This window comes from Canis aureus, chromosome 7, assembly GCF_053574225.1.
Source record: "Canis aureus isolate CA01 chromosome 7, VMU_Caureus_v.1.0, whole genome shotgun sequence".
Classification (NCBI taxonomy): Eukaryota; Metazoa; Chordata; class Mammalia; order Carnivora; family Canidae; genus Canis; species Canis aureus.
In genome coordinates this window covers 64,375,818-64,392,125 of record NC_135617.1, presented here as the reverse complement: position 1 = coordinate 64,392,125, position 16,308 = coordinate 64,375,818, and the positions used below count along the sequence as shown (strand labels likewise).

The window sequence follows — 16,308 nt, the reverse complement described above, 5'->3', positions numbered from 1 at the left end:
ATACAGTCAAATGGTTTTTAGTATATTCAGAAGCATGCAACTCTCCCCACAATCCCCTATCCCCACAAGCCCTCATCCCCCATCCACCCAGCCTGTCCTCGGGCCTCTGGCAGCATCCATCTGCTGTCTCTGGGTTTCTCTCTTCTGGACATTTCATAGAAATCCAATCGTATTGTATGTAGCCTTTTGTGTCTGGCCTCTTGGTGTAATGTTTTCAAGGTTCATCCATACTATGGTGTGTGTCAGTACTTCATCCTTTTTTTTTTTTCAAGATTTTATTTAGTTATTAATGACACACACACACACACACACACACACACACAGCGGCAGAGACACAGGCAGGCAGAGGGAGAAGCAGGCTCCATACAGGGAGCCCGATGCGGGACCGATCCCAGGGCTCCAGGATCACTCCCTAGGCTAAAGGCTGCTGCTAAACTGCTGAGCCACCCGGGCTGCCCCCTTCATCCTTCTTTATATCTGTGTCATATTTCATTGTATGGATAGTGCAACATTTTATTTACCCATTTATCAGTTGATAGATGTTTGGGTTGTTTCTACTTCTTGGCTATAATGAGCAATGCTGCCACGAATATTCATGCACAAGTTTTGGTGGGGATGTATGTTTTCATGTCTCTAGGAGTGTGGAGTGCTGGTCGCGGGTCACTCTAAATTTTTGAGAGATGCCAGACTGTTTTCCAAGGTGGCCGCACCATTGTACCTTCGCACTGGCAGTGTGTGAAGGATCCAAGTTCTCTGCTCACGTTTTCCTGTGATGAGCTGTGGCTGCAGGACAACACGAGCCGACTGCCTACATCCTTTCCCTCCTTCCTGGCTCACGGAGCCCCACTTGTGTACTTGTCAGCCCCAGGCAATGGAGCGTGATTGGTCTAACCCATCATGATAATCCTGCTCCCCCTGCTCTTAGCTGGGTTCCCAGGGGAGCAGCCCTGAGGGGGGATCTGTGTATGAGCAGCAGAGCAGGGGAAGGCTGAGAAGAATGTGGGGCAAGCGAGGCCAAACAGGGGTCGACAGTCCCAGCTCAGCCTGGTTCCTGGAGACCCCTGATGGGGACTGCACGCCCCGTGAGTCCCAGGTGGAAGCAGGGGAGCGGGGCTTTCGTCATCCCACACCAACTGGTTGTTGAGGCATCTCTGCCTCCACACACCAGTAGGCAAAATAGCTCCAGTAGGCTGTGGGCAGTGCACTGGAGCCCCAGGTCATTGGGAGGCCAGGCCATCGGAAGCAGAAATACTTTAAAGGAGGGGAGAGGGGGACAGAAATGGGGAGGGTATCAGAGGATTGACAGTGCCCCTTGCACCCACCCACGTTCTTGGCTCCCTTGCTGCTGGGGCGGCCGCGTGACCCAGCTCTGGCCAGTTAGAGGTGTGCAGAGCCTGCTGTGGGGGTGTGGGGTAAAGCTCTGCCATCCCCGCCCTGCTGAGGGCTCAGCTGCGGCCCCACCACTCCCCACATGGAGAACCGGCCCTGCCCAACCACCTCGCGTCCTTCAGGGAACGGTCAAGATTGTTGCAAAGACACTCAGCTGATTCCTGCACACACCTCTCCCTGGATCTCAAAAATGTTAGAAACTTAAACCCTGTTTGTTCAAGCCACTGTTAGGTATCCTGTTACTTCCCAATGACTATACACGTTTTGGCCATTGTTGTTGTTAATTGTTCAAGGTTTATTTGAGTTGGAAGACACATGAACACACTGCAGTTATCTTAAGTAATTGAAACAATTTGTGGTAGGAAGCTGGGAGCCGCTGGCGTTCTGGAACGACGGAGCCCGTGTCTTCACTCCTGCTTACTATCAGGCTCTGTCCCCTCTCCTCGTGGGGTGCCCCCCTCACTCGTCCCAGCCAGGCCGGCCATTCCCTCCCTGGCTCTGCCCCAGAATTTCTCTCAAGGCCGGTCCCCTGGCTTCCCCTTGGCGTCAGCCGCTGTTGTCCTCTGCTTCTTTCTCATCATACGTCTTGCTTCAGATCATCTGGGCGAGGCCACATGTCCAAGAGCCCCTTTTCCCATGGGCCACTTCACAGGTGGCGAGCGATCCTTGAGTCAAGTGCCAGCTTCAGCCACTCTGGCCCAGCCAGGGGTGTGAGGGCATCATCCGTGCAGGTGTCACTTGGTGTCACTGTGGGGAAGCTGATACCGTGGCCTGTATGTCCAGGACAAGGGAGGGGAAGAGAGAGACGTAGAAAGTAAAAGCCAGGGGGAGAATTTTACCATTTCAAGTACGGGAATGATAATGTCGTGGGGGTACGGGTATAGTGTCGTGGGGTTCTTGATCTGCTCTACGGCCCAAACCAGAACAACAAATAACGGGGAGCTGGGGTGCAGCAGGATGTGGAGGCTGCACATGGGGACATGCCAGCGCTGTCACCGGCGCTGCCTCTGCGTCCTCCGAAGCACCTCATGTCATCCCTGGGCGTGGCACCTGCCTTCTTTGCCATCTTGCTCCTTCTGGGTTCCTCGAAGCCACCTGGGGCCAAGCTGTCCTGTATGAGGTTCTCCTACACCCAGAGCGTCCCCCCCGACTCGGTGCTGTGCTGGGATGTGGCCTTGCCTTGGAGGAGGAAGGAAGCATCGAGATTCACAAAACTCACCCTTGGCTGGTTTTTCTTTGTGGTCCGGGAAGATGGGGTGACAGAGTGTTGGCCACCATCTTATCATTACAGACTTGCTAGTTCTTGACTTTAAGCTCCGGTTGTAGTTACACCTGCAAGACCAGATAATGATCAAATCCTCTTTTATTGCCCTAGAGAAGCTCAACGTGTGAAGAGTTCTGTCGTGTATCATTTGGAAAGCTCATCCGTTGGCGTCTGCGGGATCTCAGGCAGGTCTTAGCAACCTCTTTAGCCCGAGTGCCCTTGACGGGTCTGGACACCATCCACAGGTAACGGCGGTGGTTCTAAGGTGGAGGGAACTGAAGGGAAGGAGCACACCTGTGTGGGAGAAAGGGGTGGGTGCAGGGGGCCAGAGGTACTTCTCTGGTGTGCTGTGGTGGAGGGAGGGCTGGATGGGCCTTCACTAGAGCCTCCCTCCATCATCTCAGGTCCTGGACAGGCTCACTGGGGGACAAGACACTCCATTCCCTGGTGGCTGACCTACGGAGAATCTTCTGTGTGTCAGCAAATGGTCTTCCCCCTTGCCCGGCTGCTTGCTCTCCCCTTCCGGGTCTCCTTCTTCTGCTTTACTCTGGTGGCACCCACTGCCTGTGTCCTGTTCTCACGCTCACTTTTCAAAAGACACCCAAAGACCTGGCTGGAGTTTAGGATCGAGTCCTCTTCAGGGGCACTTCCAGTACTCAGGAAAGCCCCCAAGAGCATGTAGTGGTCATGCTGCGTGGTCATGTAATGGCGGAGTTGGTGGATGGGGGTCAAGCCAAGAGGCCCACAGAGGCGATCTTCTTTCTCTCTCCCTTGACTCATTCAGCACACACTCATGCTGAGCCCTCTGTGCCTGGACCCCTGTTTCTGCCACTCCCTCTGTTGGTTGAGGCCTCACTCTGTCGGGTTTAGGGGAGAGCCCTCATGGCCATGGGGACCTGCCCTGCTCACCCACTGCTCTGTCCCCTGCTCTACATCTTCTCACGTGGGCACCCGCCGCAGTGAGTGATGGATGGACACGGGGCATGATTTATGATTCCTTCCAGGGAATGATTGCTTGCTAATGGGCAGAGCCAATTTGTGCTCCCCGAGTGGGGAGGGCAAAATCAATTAATGGAGAGTCTAACCTGGCCAGGCCTGATGGCAGAGTGTGGCCTGACATCCGGCCGTGATAAGGGACTTTCTGAGGCTGAACTAATAAAGAGATTGGAGGAAAAAGAAGAAAAACAAAACCCCTCTCAGATCAATTTCGTGTACAATGGGCAGAGAATGCAGAGCAAACAGAGCAGCTGGGCACGGGCCTCTTTCCGTCTGAATGAGCCCCGAGATAAGGAAGAGGACAGGCCGCCACCCCGCCAACCAACATCGGTATTCACTCGGGGACTCACTCGATAGGCACATATCCGCGCAAATGAGAAAGGGCACGTTCCAGACCGGAACTAGAGGGAGAAGATAAGGCTTACCTGCCCCAGGTACGTGCCCTGTGAGTAAAGGGCAAGAGGAGAGAGGGAGCCCTGCTTTCTGACCCTGCCTCCCTGACCCCACCGGATTGGCGGCTGCTCGAGGCCAGAGCAGCAGGTTCTGCATGTGGCCTTCTGGGCTCCTGGATGTGCTCCTGGGTCCCCCCACCATGAAGGGTGTCAGAGAGTGTCCTGGGTGGAGGTGGGTGTGGCATAGGTTTGTTGGGGGCCTCACCCTCTTGGCCAAGAGAGTGATCTCTGGGAGCTCCAGCCCAACTGTGTGGCCAGCAGAGAGGAGGGACAAAGCTGAGGGGTGATTTGAGGGAAAGGCTTAAAACAAACAAACACAGCTGGTATTGACCTTGTTCAGATTTTCCATTGTTTTTTTTTTTTTTTAATTTTAATTTTTGGAGCAGCAGGATTCCTTTCTCACATGCCGTCTTTCCCCGTGCCCCAGTACGTAGTACCATGAAGAGTGGAACTCTAGTTGAAGTTGGAGAGGGGGCTCCCACTTTTACTGGCTCCAAGGCCTTGATGGCAAGAATCCCTCACTCGTGATTTTGAAATAAATGCCCTTGCTTCAGTTGGGCTTACCTCAGATCAGATCCTGAGGCAAAATCTGGGTGGGGGCAGCTCATGTGGGAAGTGATCTCAGGAAATAATCCCAAGATAGTGGGGAAGAGAGACAGGGGGGCGGTCAGTATGAGGTGAGTTATCGAACAGGTGACCTCTGGGAAACTGTGTGGGACACACTTCAGAGTTGTCCCACAGGAAGGCGAAGAAGGTGGGGTTGTTTATCCACCAGCCCCCACCCCTCATTAGTTGGGGATTGTTCCAGGAGGGGTTAACTTCTGCGTTGCTGGCCTGCCCTGCATTGGGGTGGAGAGTGCTCTTGTGGCCAAAGAGAACTTTCAGGTAGGGACAGACAGGTACCTGAGACAGGAGACCCTTGGCATGGATGGGGGCTGTTCACTAAAGCTACATGGGACCTCCAGGTGAGCTGGGGGACATGGGCAGGACACCGCCAGTGTCTATCAGACTCTTAATTCTCTACTCTTTCTTCTGAGTCATTGTGGTTGGTAAGTCCTGCAGGGCAGTAGCTTATCTGTGGAACTTAATGAAGGAGTGGTTCAGCTTGTAAGACAAATGCCCTTGGGAGATGATAGGAATGGAAATGCAAAGGGGTCATTAAGGGATCTATGTCTCCTTACATCTGCATATTATGAAAAACCCAGAGTGGTAAGATGCATTAGAGCAAAATCAGAAATAAGCCCAGGAAGACATGGACCAGGATGTAGGTGTGGAGTGTTGACCAGGTACAGCCCATCTTGGTGGAGCCTCCCTAGGGCCCGGGAGACATAGTGATTGGAGGAACTGGGAGTACAGATAAGGTTAGGGCTGCTCCTGTTTACATAAGCAATTCGATTGAAATTGTGCCAAATTCATGAGTCCACGTGAAGTATCATTGTTTTATTGGTGAAGATTTGGAATGTAGTAGAGAACAGGTACTCATGGATTTGTTTCTTGTCCATTCAATGGGTCCAAAGATCCTTCGTCCTGTGTCTGATATTTTTCCTATGTGAGAGTCACTCAAGTTAGCAGGTCAGCACCATTCTGGTAGTCTAGTCTTGAGCAATGTTGTGAACGGAATGATCTGTTCACCAAGCTGTTCTCCCAGAACCAGGGATTGACCAAGGGGCCCCAGCACAACTCCATAGGCATTAATCCTAGAGTACCTTGGAGCAACTGGTCAACCACCCCATGCAAGAATAACCTGAAGGAAGAAAAGAGAATGAGGTCCACATGAGAATGGTCAGTGATGCTGTTGGCCATGGCAGGTCCCAGCACTAGAGGGAGATTTAGAAGCTTTCTGACAAGGCCCTTCAAAGTGTTGGGTGCTCTGAGGCATGGTTGAGGGCATCTTCTGGCCTGGCTTTAAGGAAAGTCATGGGAAAGGCAAACCCAAAAGATATTTCAGAGGAGAGATGAGAATAGTATCTCACACCTGGGACAGGGAGTGCAGGGGGATGAGGCTGGTCTGGGGAAGAGCTGCCTTCTCAAGACTAGGAGTTGAGTGAAGTAAGAGGGAGGGATCCCTCATCAGCTTCCTGCTTGCTGGTTGCTCTGAGTTTCCCCCAATGTGCATACAATGGGCTCAGCCTTGCTTGCTGGCACTTGGCAATGGAAACCCGAATAGAGCAGCTAACCCTAAAAAAGTTTGCCACTTCCTCCCTTGCCCTTACAGCAGCATCCAGGCCCATAACCACTGGCTACTTTCCACACAGGAGATGGAACCCATGTCAAAGGAAATGCTTTTTCTCCTCCCACATTTTACATGGATATTTTCAACTTCTAACATTCACAGCCAACTTTTCCACATCTCCTGTGCCTTGTTGCCCCAGTAGACCCTTGGACACACATCATGAAATACTCTCCCTCCATATTCTTTGATGGCTCAAATCTCCCAAGTCCCCTTATTTGCCATGCTCCTCATTTCTAATTGACTGCTCAGCCCCAGCCCTCTTCACATCATCAAACCCAACCTGCCATTCTAGCCCTAACCCTGCCTCTTACCCCCCTTGACAGTGAGCCCAGGCCCATCCTATCCCACCCAACTCCTTCTGAGCTCAGATTCCCTTATTTGTTTGTTGTCCATCTCCCTAGTTAGAATATAAGCTGAAGAGGGCTGGCACTTTCTCTGTCCTCATGCTCTGAGTCATTGGAACTCAGTCATTCTTGGTGGCAGATTCCTTGATGAACGTGGAGCCTGACATGGGGCTTGGTCTCACGATTCTGAGCTCGTGAGAGCCGAAACCAAGAGTCAGACACTTAACTGACTGTGCCACAGGGGCCCACCCTTTAAATGTTTTTGACCTTTGTTTAGAAACTCACTGAAAACAGTTTGACTCTCTTGAGGCTTACTTTTTTTTTTTTTTTTTTTTTTTAACATGTTGTCAGGTAGGACCAGAATAGCTTTGATCAATGGCTAATTTGGCCTCACGTCCAAGGCAATACCTTACGGGATTTCTGTTCAATGACTCTTTTGTGAGAAGGTTTCTCAACACTGTGGCTGTTGGGAGTATGAACTATTCCTAAACCTGTGTTATTTCTGGAAATTGTTTTGCTTGCTCCTTTCTGGTGGTTCTTTCCCTGGCCCTGAGCGATTTCCTCCCTGAGCAGCTTGCGCTGCTCAGCCGTGAGCCGAAGCTTTGACAGTACCCTCTGGAGATCTTTGGAGTGTCTGCTCTCAGTCTGCAGCGCTCGCATCTCTGGTACTTGGCCTTGCCCCTGGAGGCCACCTTGGCCTCCTGGGCCACCAACCCTCTCCTTGTTCAACTCAGGAAACCACTTGGCGCCCCCTGGTGGCCTTTCCCTGAACTGGGGCCTAAGCCCCGCACGCGGTACGTTGTAGCAATGGTAGGGCTCACCTCATTGTTTCCCTTCTCTGGCGGGTCAGTGTCCTCTAGTGCCTTTTTCCAGCATCTGAAAGCCATTGCCTTATACGTTTTGTCTAGTTTTCAGTTAATGAAAGCAGGAGGGTAAATCAGGTCTATCTATGGCTCTATCATGGCCATAAGAAGTGTCCTACTTTTTCATACACAGCTAACTCTCAAGGGCATTCCGTAGGCAGCATGGAAGCAGAGTGAACTCTGAGAAATTCCACATCTAGTCATATATTATGAGAACTGTAAGGGCTGGAAGTCGACCACAGAGACTGGACTCTGTCTCTGGATTTCAGTATCTGTGTCTGTTAGCTATTGCTACCATCAATGCTCCATAACAAATCACCCCAAGTCTCAGTGGCTTATGTCACCAAGCATTTCTTCTTATGATATTGGGTCTTTGGGTCAGCCACGGTTCAGCTGATCTGGCCTGGACTTGAAGGGGAAGCTCTGCTCCAGGCTTCAGGTCTGCTGGGCCCGGCCCCAAGCTGTAGGCTGGGCTCAGATCTGCTCTCTGTATGTTCTGGGATGTAGGCTGAAGGGGCAGCTCCTATCCCCGGCATGTTCTTCTCAAGGCAGATCCCTGGAGTGCAAAGAGACAAGCCTGAGCACAAAAGTACATGTCAGGCTTCTGCTTACATCATGTTTGCTAACATCCCATTAACCAAGGCAAGTCACAGGACCAAGCCCAAATTTAAGGGGTTGGAAAGTATACCCTGCTGCCATGAGGCCATGGCAAAGTTTTGGATGTATAATTTTATTACAGGGGTAAAGTCTTAAGACTGGTTATTCATTCTACCAGTTTCTCTATCTGCTTCCTACAAATCCCTTTTAGCAAGATCTGAGCAAGGCCTCCTCCTAACATCTCCTGTCAAGTGACTAGCAGAGCAAATTGAATTCTAGTAGGGACTGGGCTGGAGTCACTGGCCAGGCTGCTTTCCAGAAGATGTTTTGGAGAGCTCCACAGTTTGGCCTGGAGTGAACTCAGACGCTCTACTGAGCTCAGGATTGCTGCTGGATAGTCTTTTTTTGGAGCATTGCATCCATGTCTCCCATTTTAGAGGCCAGTGAATTAAGGGGAAGACACTCCGTGCTGGAGCACGTGTCCATGTCAAAGGCCCAGCTTCCATTGTTGGGGGGCACCTGGAGAGGGAGCTCCCTGTCTGGTTGCTGCACACACTTTGTGTATGGCTCTCTCCCGGCAGGATGCCATGGCCCAGCTATCTGTTTTTCTCTCTTCATTTCCTCTTCTGCCTTTGTGATTACTCCAGGACTGTGGGTTCACACTCTGTGTGGGGCCATACCACACATCTCTGTCAATAGGGCCTTTGGATCCGGAGATAAGTTCTCAGCAGGAGATCCAAAGTCAATAGACTCTAAGCAGCTCTAGAAGGCAGAAGGCACTAAGGTGTGCCGGGTACCCTGGTGCTGTCTCCAAGGGGCTCTGGCCAACTCCACGCTGCCTTCAGCATTCTTGAGAGTGCATGTCTGTTTGCTACATGTGTGCCCTATGGACTCAGAGAGGCTTCTGGGATCAGGCTGTAAGGGCTCTGTTTGACTTTCCTGGGTTCTACATACTTTATGAGGACTTACTATGAGCCACAGAACTATGAGGGCCAGAAGCTGGCCAGAGAGACTGGACTCCGCCTCCATGGGCCTCAGCCTCAGAGCCAGGTTAGAGGTGTGGGACAGATGCGAACCCAAGAAGTAGGAGATCTGGCCACTCATTAATTGAAGGAGTATTTATTCAGTACCAACTTGTTCTGGGAACACAGTGATGAGCAAGACATATAGGTCCTTGTTGTCATGGAGCTTAGAGTCTTGGGGGAGGGGTGGCAGGCCATAAAAAATAAGCAAATAAAACAAGATGATACGTAGTGATGAGGAAAATAAAAAAGAAATGGGGGTGGCTCTAGTTGGACGATCAGGGAAAGGCACCCCCCCGGTAGGGGGCAGGAGGGGACACTTGTTACAAAGGAGTTATTAGAAGCCGGCCCCTCCACTTAGTTTCAGTTTTCTAATATTATCAATGAGGAGTGGATTAGAGGGGCTCTATGGACAGTCTGGCTGTGAGATGTGATCCTCTACCGTCTCCTGCCCGATCCTTTTACCCAGTCCTGGATTGGGGAGAAAATAAGCCAGTTATATGTATTTTCTCTCTGTTCTCTCTCCAGGGTGGCAGGTCCTGTATTTATAGGACAGAGATAGTGGGAGCGGGAGACGAACGCTTTTGTTCACTTAGCTTCATCTCAGGTGCCATTCGTCTCCCCCCTCCACACCCCTCCCCAACTGTCGCTGGCTTGGGATCTTGCCGCCACTGCCCTTACGCAGGCCAGGTGGCAGTTCTCCAAGGGCCTCCTGAGGACTGGCCCACCATCCCCTGGGTCTGTATCATGCAGCCAGGCCCTGGAGTGCTGAAAAGGTTCACTGAGGTAAGCCCCCGGCAGCTCTGTTCCCCTGGTAGGAACGGGAAGTCAGCCCAAATCCTGCAGAGCCCCAAGTGGCTGGGTAAGGATATGAGGCCCATGGTGCCCTCTCAAGCTCTCTGCAGAGCCCCTGGGAGCCGTCTACTGCTCTCGGGGTGCAGCGATGTCCTTGGACCCTGCTGGGTGGGGGGCTCCCTGGAGATAGGCTGATTCGGGTGCTGCCTGTGGGTCATCAGGGCCGTGAGGGTGATGGTGGAAGGTTTGGTTTGGGAGATCAGGACTGACCATCAGGATGCTTTGTATTCCACTGCTTTGTCTTTGGCTCCAGCCCCCTGTCCTGCCTGGCTTGCCCCAGCCATTCCTGGGCCCTAAATCTGGCTGCTAGGTAGTTAAAAATAACGGATTACCCTTTCTCCCACATTCTACCAGCATGAACTTCCCCTGCCACTACACTAACTCATAATATCCCAGTTTTATAACCGACTATGTGAAACACCACGACAAGAGTGAGCAGAAGCCCTTGACCTGCCCCCGGCACCCTGGCACTGTGTGGTCCGGCCAGCAGCTCCAGCACCCACGGCAAGGATGGCGTCAGAAGCCCTAGCCCCAGCCTCGCTGGCAGCCTCCAGGACCCTGTCCTGAAGCAAATGCAGCCCCTCCTGTTGGAACCCAAATCACGAGTTGCGCCCAGCAGCCTACAGATCACGTCTGAAGCCAGGATGAGTGAGAAAAGACACCTTCCTTCACCTGGACTCCCTTCTTGCTGCCACAGTGCACGGCTGGACATCTACTGGAAACCTGCAAGGAGACGGGATGTTCTTGGTGAGGCTGTGCACAGGGGCACTGATTTCTCCCCGGATTGAAGGCATGGGGATGAGGTTCTGGGGCAGTGCGCCTCCCAGGGCTCCGACTCCCAGGGGCTGCACTTCTACCCCCAGCTCTGAAGGACGATGCCTCCTTTGCTCTCTGCAGAGGCTTCATCTCCTGGAGCCAGGACCAATACTCATTGCCCAACCCCACGGTTTTCACAGACGCTCCCTTCCTAGATTCTCCAAGAGATTCTCTTCTTGCTTTTTGCTCCTGATGTTTATTATATTGCAGGGTGGCTCCCCGTGACCTCATGATTGGACATGGAGAAGGGTTCTCTGGCCTAAGAACCAGGGCCCCTGAGTTCTAGCCAGGACAGTCCCCAAGTCCCCAAGCCGCGGTGTAACTGGGCAAATCATGTCAGTTCTCTGGGCCTCACTTTCCGCATAATCCAGACCGATGGAGCTGATGATGTACCTGGGAGAAGAAAGGGAGCGAGCACGGCTCCTTGCTTCTCAGAGTGTGGGTCAGGGCTTCCCCAGGGAACTTGCTGAGAAGCGCAGAACCTTGGCCCCCAAGCCGGATTTACTGGACGACTAAAAATCTACATTTTAACAAAATCCCTAGATTTACTGGCACATTGACATGTGAGAAGAAATGGTATGAGTGACAAGCAGTTAATTTGCTTAAAGTTTGGCTCTCATAGTAAGAGCAAGAAGGCTTGGGAACATAGTGTTTAAAACCACTGCAGCGGGGGCACCTGGGTGGTTCAGTGGTTTAGCGGCTGCCTTTGGCTCAGGGTGTGATCCCAGGGTCCTGGGATCGAGTCCCACATGGGGTCCTCGCAGGGAGCCTGCTTCTCCCTCTGCCTGTGTCTCTGCCTCTCTGTCTCTCTCATGAATAAATAAAATCTTTAAAGATAAAAATAAAATCATTGCAGCCGGCAGAGAGATTGAGGAGTGGCACAACCGCAGTCACGTTGAGCATAGCCACGGGGACCTGGCCCTGGGCGGGGAGTGTAATTCCCCACGACACACTGCATGTGGGAGGTGTCCGGGAGGAAGAGGTTGAAAACAGCTCAAGGCCATGAGCCCTGGGTCCTTTAGATCTAATTCTGAGTGCAAGACCCTAAGCTGTTTAATTAAATGGAGATAGTCCTTATTTTTCGGACATTTCTAGCTGTTCTGAGTCTTGAGGTGGGAAGGAAGGACACCAGGCACCCCAGAGCATAGGCAGGAGATGCGTTCCAGTCACTCTGGACTCCTGCTTCCCAGCAATGCTGCACACTGGAACCCCCTGGTTGTGGGGGTTGGGGGTTGGGGGTGCTTTGGAAATCCCAGTGCCTGGGCCCCTCCCAGGACTGATGAAATCAGACTCTCTAGGGGTGAAAGATGGGGCGGGCAGGTGATACCAATGAGGAGCCAGGGTTGAAGCCCACAGCTCTTGGCTCTCTATTCCGAGGACTGTGAGGGCAGGAACCGGGGGCTTGGCAGCCCGGGCCAGGATTAGTAGGCGTGGCCGTTGGTGAGGGGCAGGGGGTCTGAGCCAGCTCCCACCTCCACCCCAGCACTGTCACGACCTCCCACAGACACTTGCCAGCAGTGGTGACTGGGGCAGGGCTGGGCTGAGGAAGGCCACGGAGCGGGTTCAGAGTGCAGTGCCCCCACAGACACAGGCCTCAACCCCAAGGAGGAAGTGCCATTTATTTACCTGGTGAACCCCAGTCCATGGGCAAGAGGCAAGTGGTGGAGCTGTTGATCTACCCTGGGATTTCGTGACTATAGGATCCCGGACTGGAGGGTATTGCTACAGAGAAGCCATTGAGAGGAGATCACCCTTTGCTGGGCTGGGCCAGTTCTCATCACAAGGGCCAGTTTCCCCGCTGATGGTCCCTGGCACTTGGCTCTTTAGACGGGACTTTCATGGACATTATCTCAGGAGGGGCTGGCCACCCTGACGAAGGCAGATGTGTGAGGGGGCTGGGGGAGATGACCTGCCCCAGGTCACACAGGGCCGAGTGTCACGGGTCACACCGCATTTGGGCCTCCTCCCTCCCAGTTCTAGATTCTTTCCATTTCTTGGGGATGGACCCTGCACAGAGGAGAGCTGGAGGGTTTCTCGGAGTGGGGATGGAGGAGTCCGGGCTGGCAGGGGGCTCTGAGGGCATCTTCCTGGCACCAGTCGGAGACCAGGGCATGGTGGCCGTGGGGGTCACACCAAGGTTCCTGTCCAGATGCAAGTAGCTCCAAGCTCAGGGATCAAGGAAGATTTTTGGTTTTTTGAAGCACTCTAGGAAGGGGTTAACCTAATTTTCTCAGATTTTTAAAGCCGTCCTCGGCAGTTAGAAACAGCAGATTTGACACCGTGGATGACAAACGCCCCGTACGGGGGACATATACCTGTCTACACGTGCTCCTGGCAGGGATTTAAACGTTCCACAGCTTTTCCATGAATCCTAAATCACCTAGATTCATCCTGGCCCTTGGTGCGGCGTAAGAGCCAGCGGGCGAGGCTTACGTTAAATCACCCTCTCCGGGCTCCTGCTCCCAGGCCGAGAGTCACAAATTCCCCATAATGAGGACTCCCGAAGAACCCCAGACAGACAGCGCCACTAAATTAAGAGCAGAGGGAGCCCCGGGCAGGGGAGAGGGAAGTGTTTGCTTTGGCTGACGAAGGTGCCTGGGGCCCGGCCCACGTGTTTGCCTGACAGGGAGGCCTGATAAGTGGGCTGCGTGGTGGGATCAGCCATCTGCCGCACGTCGGGGAGGCCGCACCTGCTGGCCCCTGGTGGGACAGGGACCCCTTGTCACCCTTCTTCCGCTTCCTTTGCAGCCTTGTGGTCACCAAGAGCCCAAGATTATTTTGCTTTCCCTTAAGAACAGAAATTGAACCCTTGAACTTTTGTTGTGAGGAGCTACTTCCAGGCTGCTATTTGTTTGGAGAACAAAGCTCCCCAGCTGCAGGGACGGTGGAGGCCAAGAGGCAAACACCCGACGGACCACCGAGTGGCTTCTCAAGACCGTGTGGCCCTGTGGAGAGAGCGCAGGAAACCTGGGTTATCCTGGCTCTGCCATTTGTTAGCTGGGCAAGTTATTCAAACTTGGTGTGCCTCGGCTTCCCCACCTGTCAAGTGGGGGATCAGACTTGACCCCATACCCTAAGAGGGCCCCGCCTTTCAGCACAGCTTTCTGTACCATCTGGGCACCGAGGTAGCAGGAGGATGCCGTCCCGACGTAGACCTCGGGCTCAGGCCTACTTCTCTGAGAGGGCTGGAAACAACGTCTTTATTATGTGGGCAAAAGCACAGTAAACAGAACTTAAAAATGTTGCTTATGTGTAGACTTCTCGAGGGGACGAATAATGGTTGATTTCTAGGCATTGGTTCCAGGGGAGGGGAGCGTCCCAGCCCCAAACCGCTCCCTCCACCTGGGTCCCGGATGCCATGGCCTCTCGTCCTCTGCAGGCTTGGTTCTCTCTCCCACATCACCCACCTGCCTTGTACTGCACCCCTCCTCCCAGCGCCTAAACACGTCGGTGGAACCACTGCCCCTCCTTAGCCCCAGCCTGCCGGCTGCCCCTTCCCAGCTCAGCCCCTGGGACAGCTGCCCCCACTCCCCTCGCCTGCTCCTGCTCCTTCCTTTCCTTCCTCAACCACCGCACGGGGCCTGTCATCCTCCCGGGCCCCTGCCTACGGGGCGCTTGCCCGGGGCTGCTGGGACATGCACAGCGGCCAGCGGCCAGCGGCCCTTCTGCGCTTCCCCAGCCTCCTAGCGGCCCTGGGCTCTACTGGCCCGTCTCCCCGGACCACGTTCTGCCGCAGGCCTGCCTGAGGCCACCCTCACTGCGCTGCCGGCCCTTCTCTCACCCTCGCCGAGCCCTCCTATAGCTCTGGCTGGATCTTTCTGCTCACCTCCAAATGACGGGGTGCCCAGGGGTCTGTGTCAGCGATTAGAATAACCCTGCTTGCTCTCTTAGGGCTTCTACACAGGACATGGTTCTATACACCCCTCGGACCTTCTGCGGAGCTCCAGACTCAGGTTTAGGGGCCCAGTGATCTCCTTTGGGGTCTCCAAGGGCTTCTGCAACATCAGATGGGCCCACTGGCACTCTGAATTCCCTCAGCAAATTCCCTCTTGTGTCCCCCCCTCCCTGCCTTTCTGCCCGTGGCATCCGCATCCTATTAGCAGCTCAGAGCAGGTGCCCACGAGCCCTCCTAGCTCTCCTCTCCCTCACGACTCACGGCCAGTCTGCCGCTAGGGCCAGGCTCCCGTCGCCCTCACCTGGACCTCCCCAGGAGGTCCTGGGCTTCACAGCCTCTGCTGTGTGCAATGGCCAGAGTGAGCTTGCCAAAGCCTGTCAGACCAGCTCACACCATGGCTTCAATTCTCCAGTGGGTTCCACTGCACCTGGAATAGAAGCTGAGCTCCTTACTCCCTCCCACAAGGCCTTTTGAGCGGGCTCCTGCCCCTTGCTCAGCCCTTCAGTGACTCTGGCCCCCTTCCTTCCCTCTAGGACTGTTCATTTTCTTCTCCTTTTGCATGGAACCCTTGCTCCCAGGACACTGTGTGTCCACTCTATTCTTACTATTTAGCTACTAGTTCAAAGCTCTGCTCTCCAGAGAGCTCCCCACCCCAGCTAACTCTACCCGGCTGCTCTCTACAATGTTACAGATTTTCGCATTTCTGTAGTGCTTACCAGGCCTCAAGTGATCTTAAGTGTTTGTTGGTGACTTCATTGTCTGTCTCTTCCCTACCTCCAGGACATCATGGCCTTGACTCCGTCTTGCTCATGGTTATGGCCCCAGCACTGATACAGTGCCTGGCATACAGAAGGTGCCCAATAAATAATAGTGTTTGCTAACAGATTGGCTGTTTAGTACCATTCAGTGTCTGATATGTATCATTAGAGGATTTGGGGAGTCATGAGGTCTTGGAGATCACAGAATATGAATGTAATTTTTTCTTTTCTTTTTTAAACAAGGAAATTGAGGAGAGAAGGCAAGGTATGGTGGCAGTTGGTGGCAGAAGCTGAACTATCTCAGACGCGACAGTGGTGCTGATCCCAGTGGTGGAGAGAGAACAGTGGGCAGGTTGGTGTCTCAGCAAGGGTCCCTGCTTGGTGAGGATGACGTGGCAAGGACACCCTTTGCTTGAGATGGCCCATCCATGTGCAAACCTTCTAGTGTGTAAACTGCAGAGTTGGACGTGAAACTGGATGGGGGTCTCTTGGGGCAGGTGTCAATCATTAGGGGATCCAAGTCCTCCATTTCGGCCATTAGGATGTTGACACGGGAAAGCAATGCTCAGCCCATCTGGTAGCCTTTGGCTTACTGGGACGAGGTTAAAAGTAGGGCTGGGGTAAAGGGTCCTGGGTCTCATCCCTGTGGGTCTCTGGGCAGATAGGAGTCAGGAGAAGAGAAGGCCTGTCCATAGCTGGGGGGCAGCTGCCAAGAGGAAGATGGGGTGGGGAGTGAGTGACAAAGGCCAGGAAGGGCCTTTGCTTTCTCTTCCTGCCACACCACAGAATTTCTTCTTTAACTGTGAATGGGCCCTTGAGGCCTG

At 53.4% G+C, this 16,308-nt stretch overlaps 1 protein-coding gene and 1 long non-coding RNA gene across 21 annotated transcripts in view; one reads left to right on the top strand and one right to left on the bottom strand.

Moving 5' to 3' along the window:
* Positions 1-1,763: 1,763 nt before the first annotated feature.
* LOC144317565 (uncharacterized) lies at positions 1,764-11,635 on the top strand. Its single transcript, XR_013383574.1, has 3 exons — positions 1,764-2,120; positions 2,765-2,898; positions 10,370-11,635. It is a non-coding gene; the product is annotated as an uncharacterized LOC144317565 (long non-coding RNA).
* KIF6 (kinesin family member 6) overlaps positions 2,474-16,308 on the bottom strand; it is a 381,228-nt gene continuing 367,393 nt past the window's right edge. For 10 of the 20 annotated variants that reach the window (XR_013383556.1, XR_013383561.1, XR_013383562.1 and 7 more), the window contains 2 exons: positions 13,522-13,776; positions 9,242-10,738 (listed from right to left, as the gene is read on the bottom strand). Coding sequence is in view for 7 of the 20 variants with exons in the window: in XM_077904137.1 (XP_077760263.1) it covers positions 11,163-11,224 (62 nt within the window). In the remaining 13 variants the exon portion in view is untranslated. The other 10 variants (XR_013383558.1, XR_013383557.1, XR_013383559.1 and 7 more) reach the window with 10 other exon arrangements.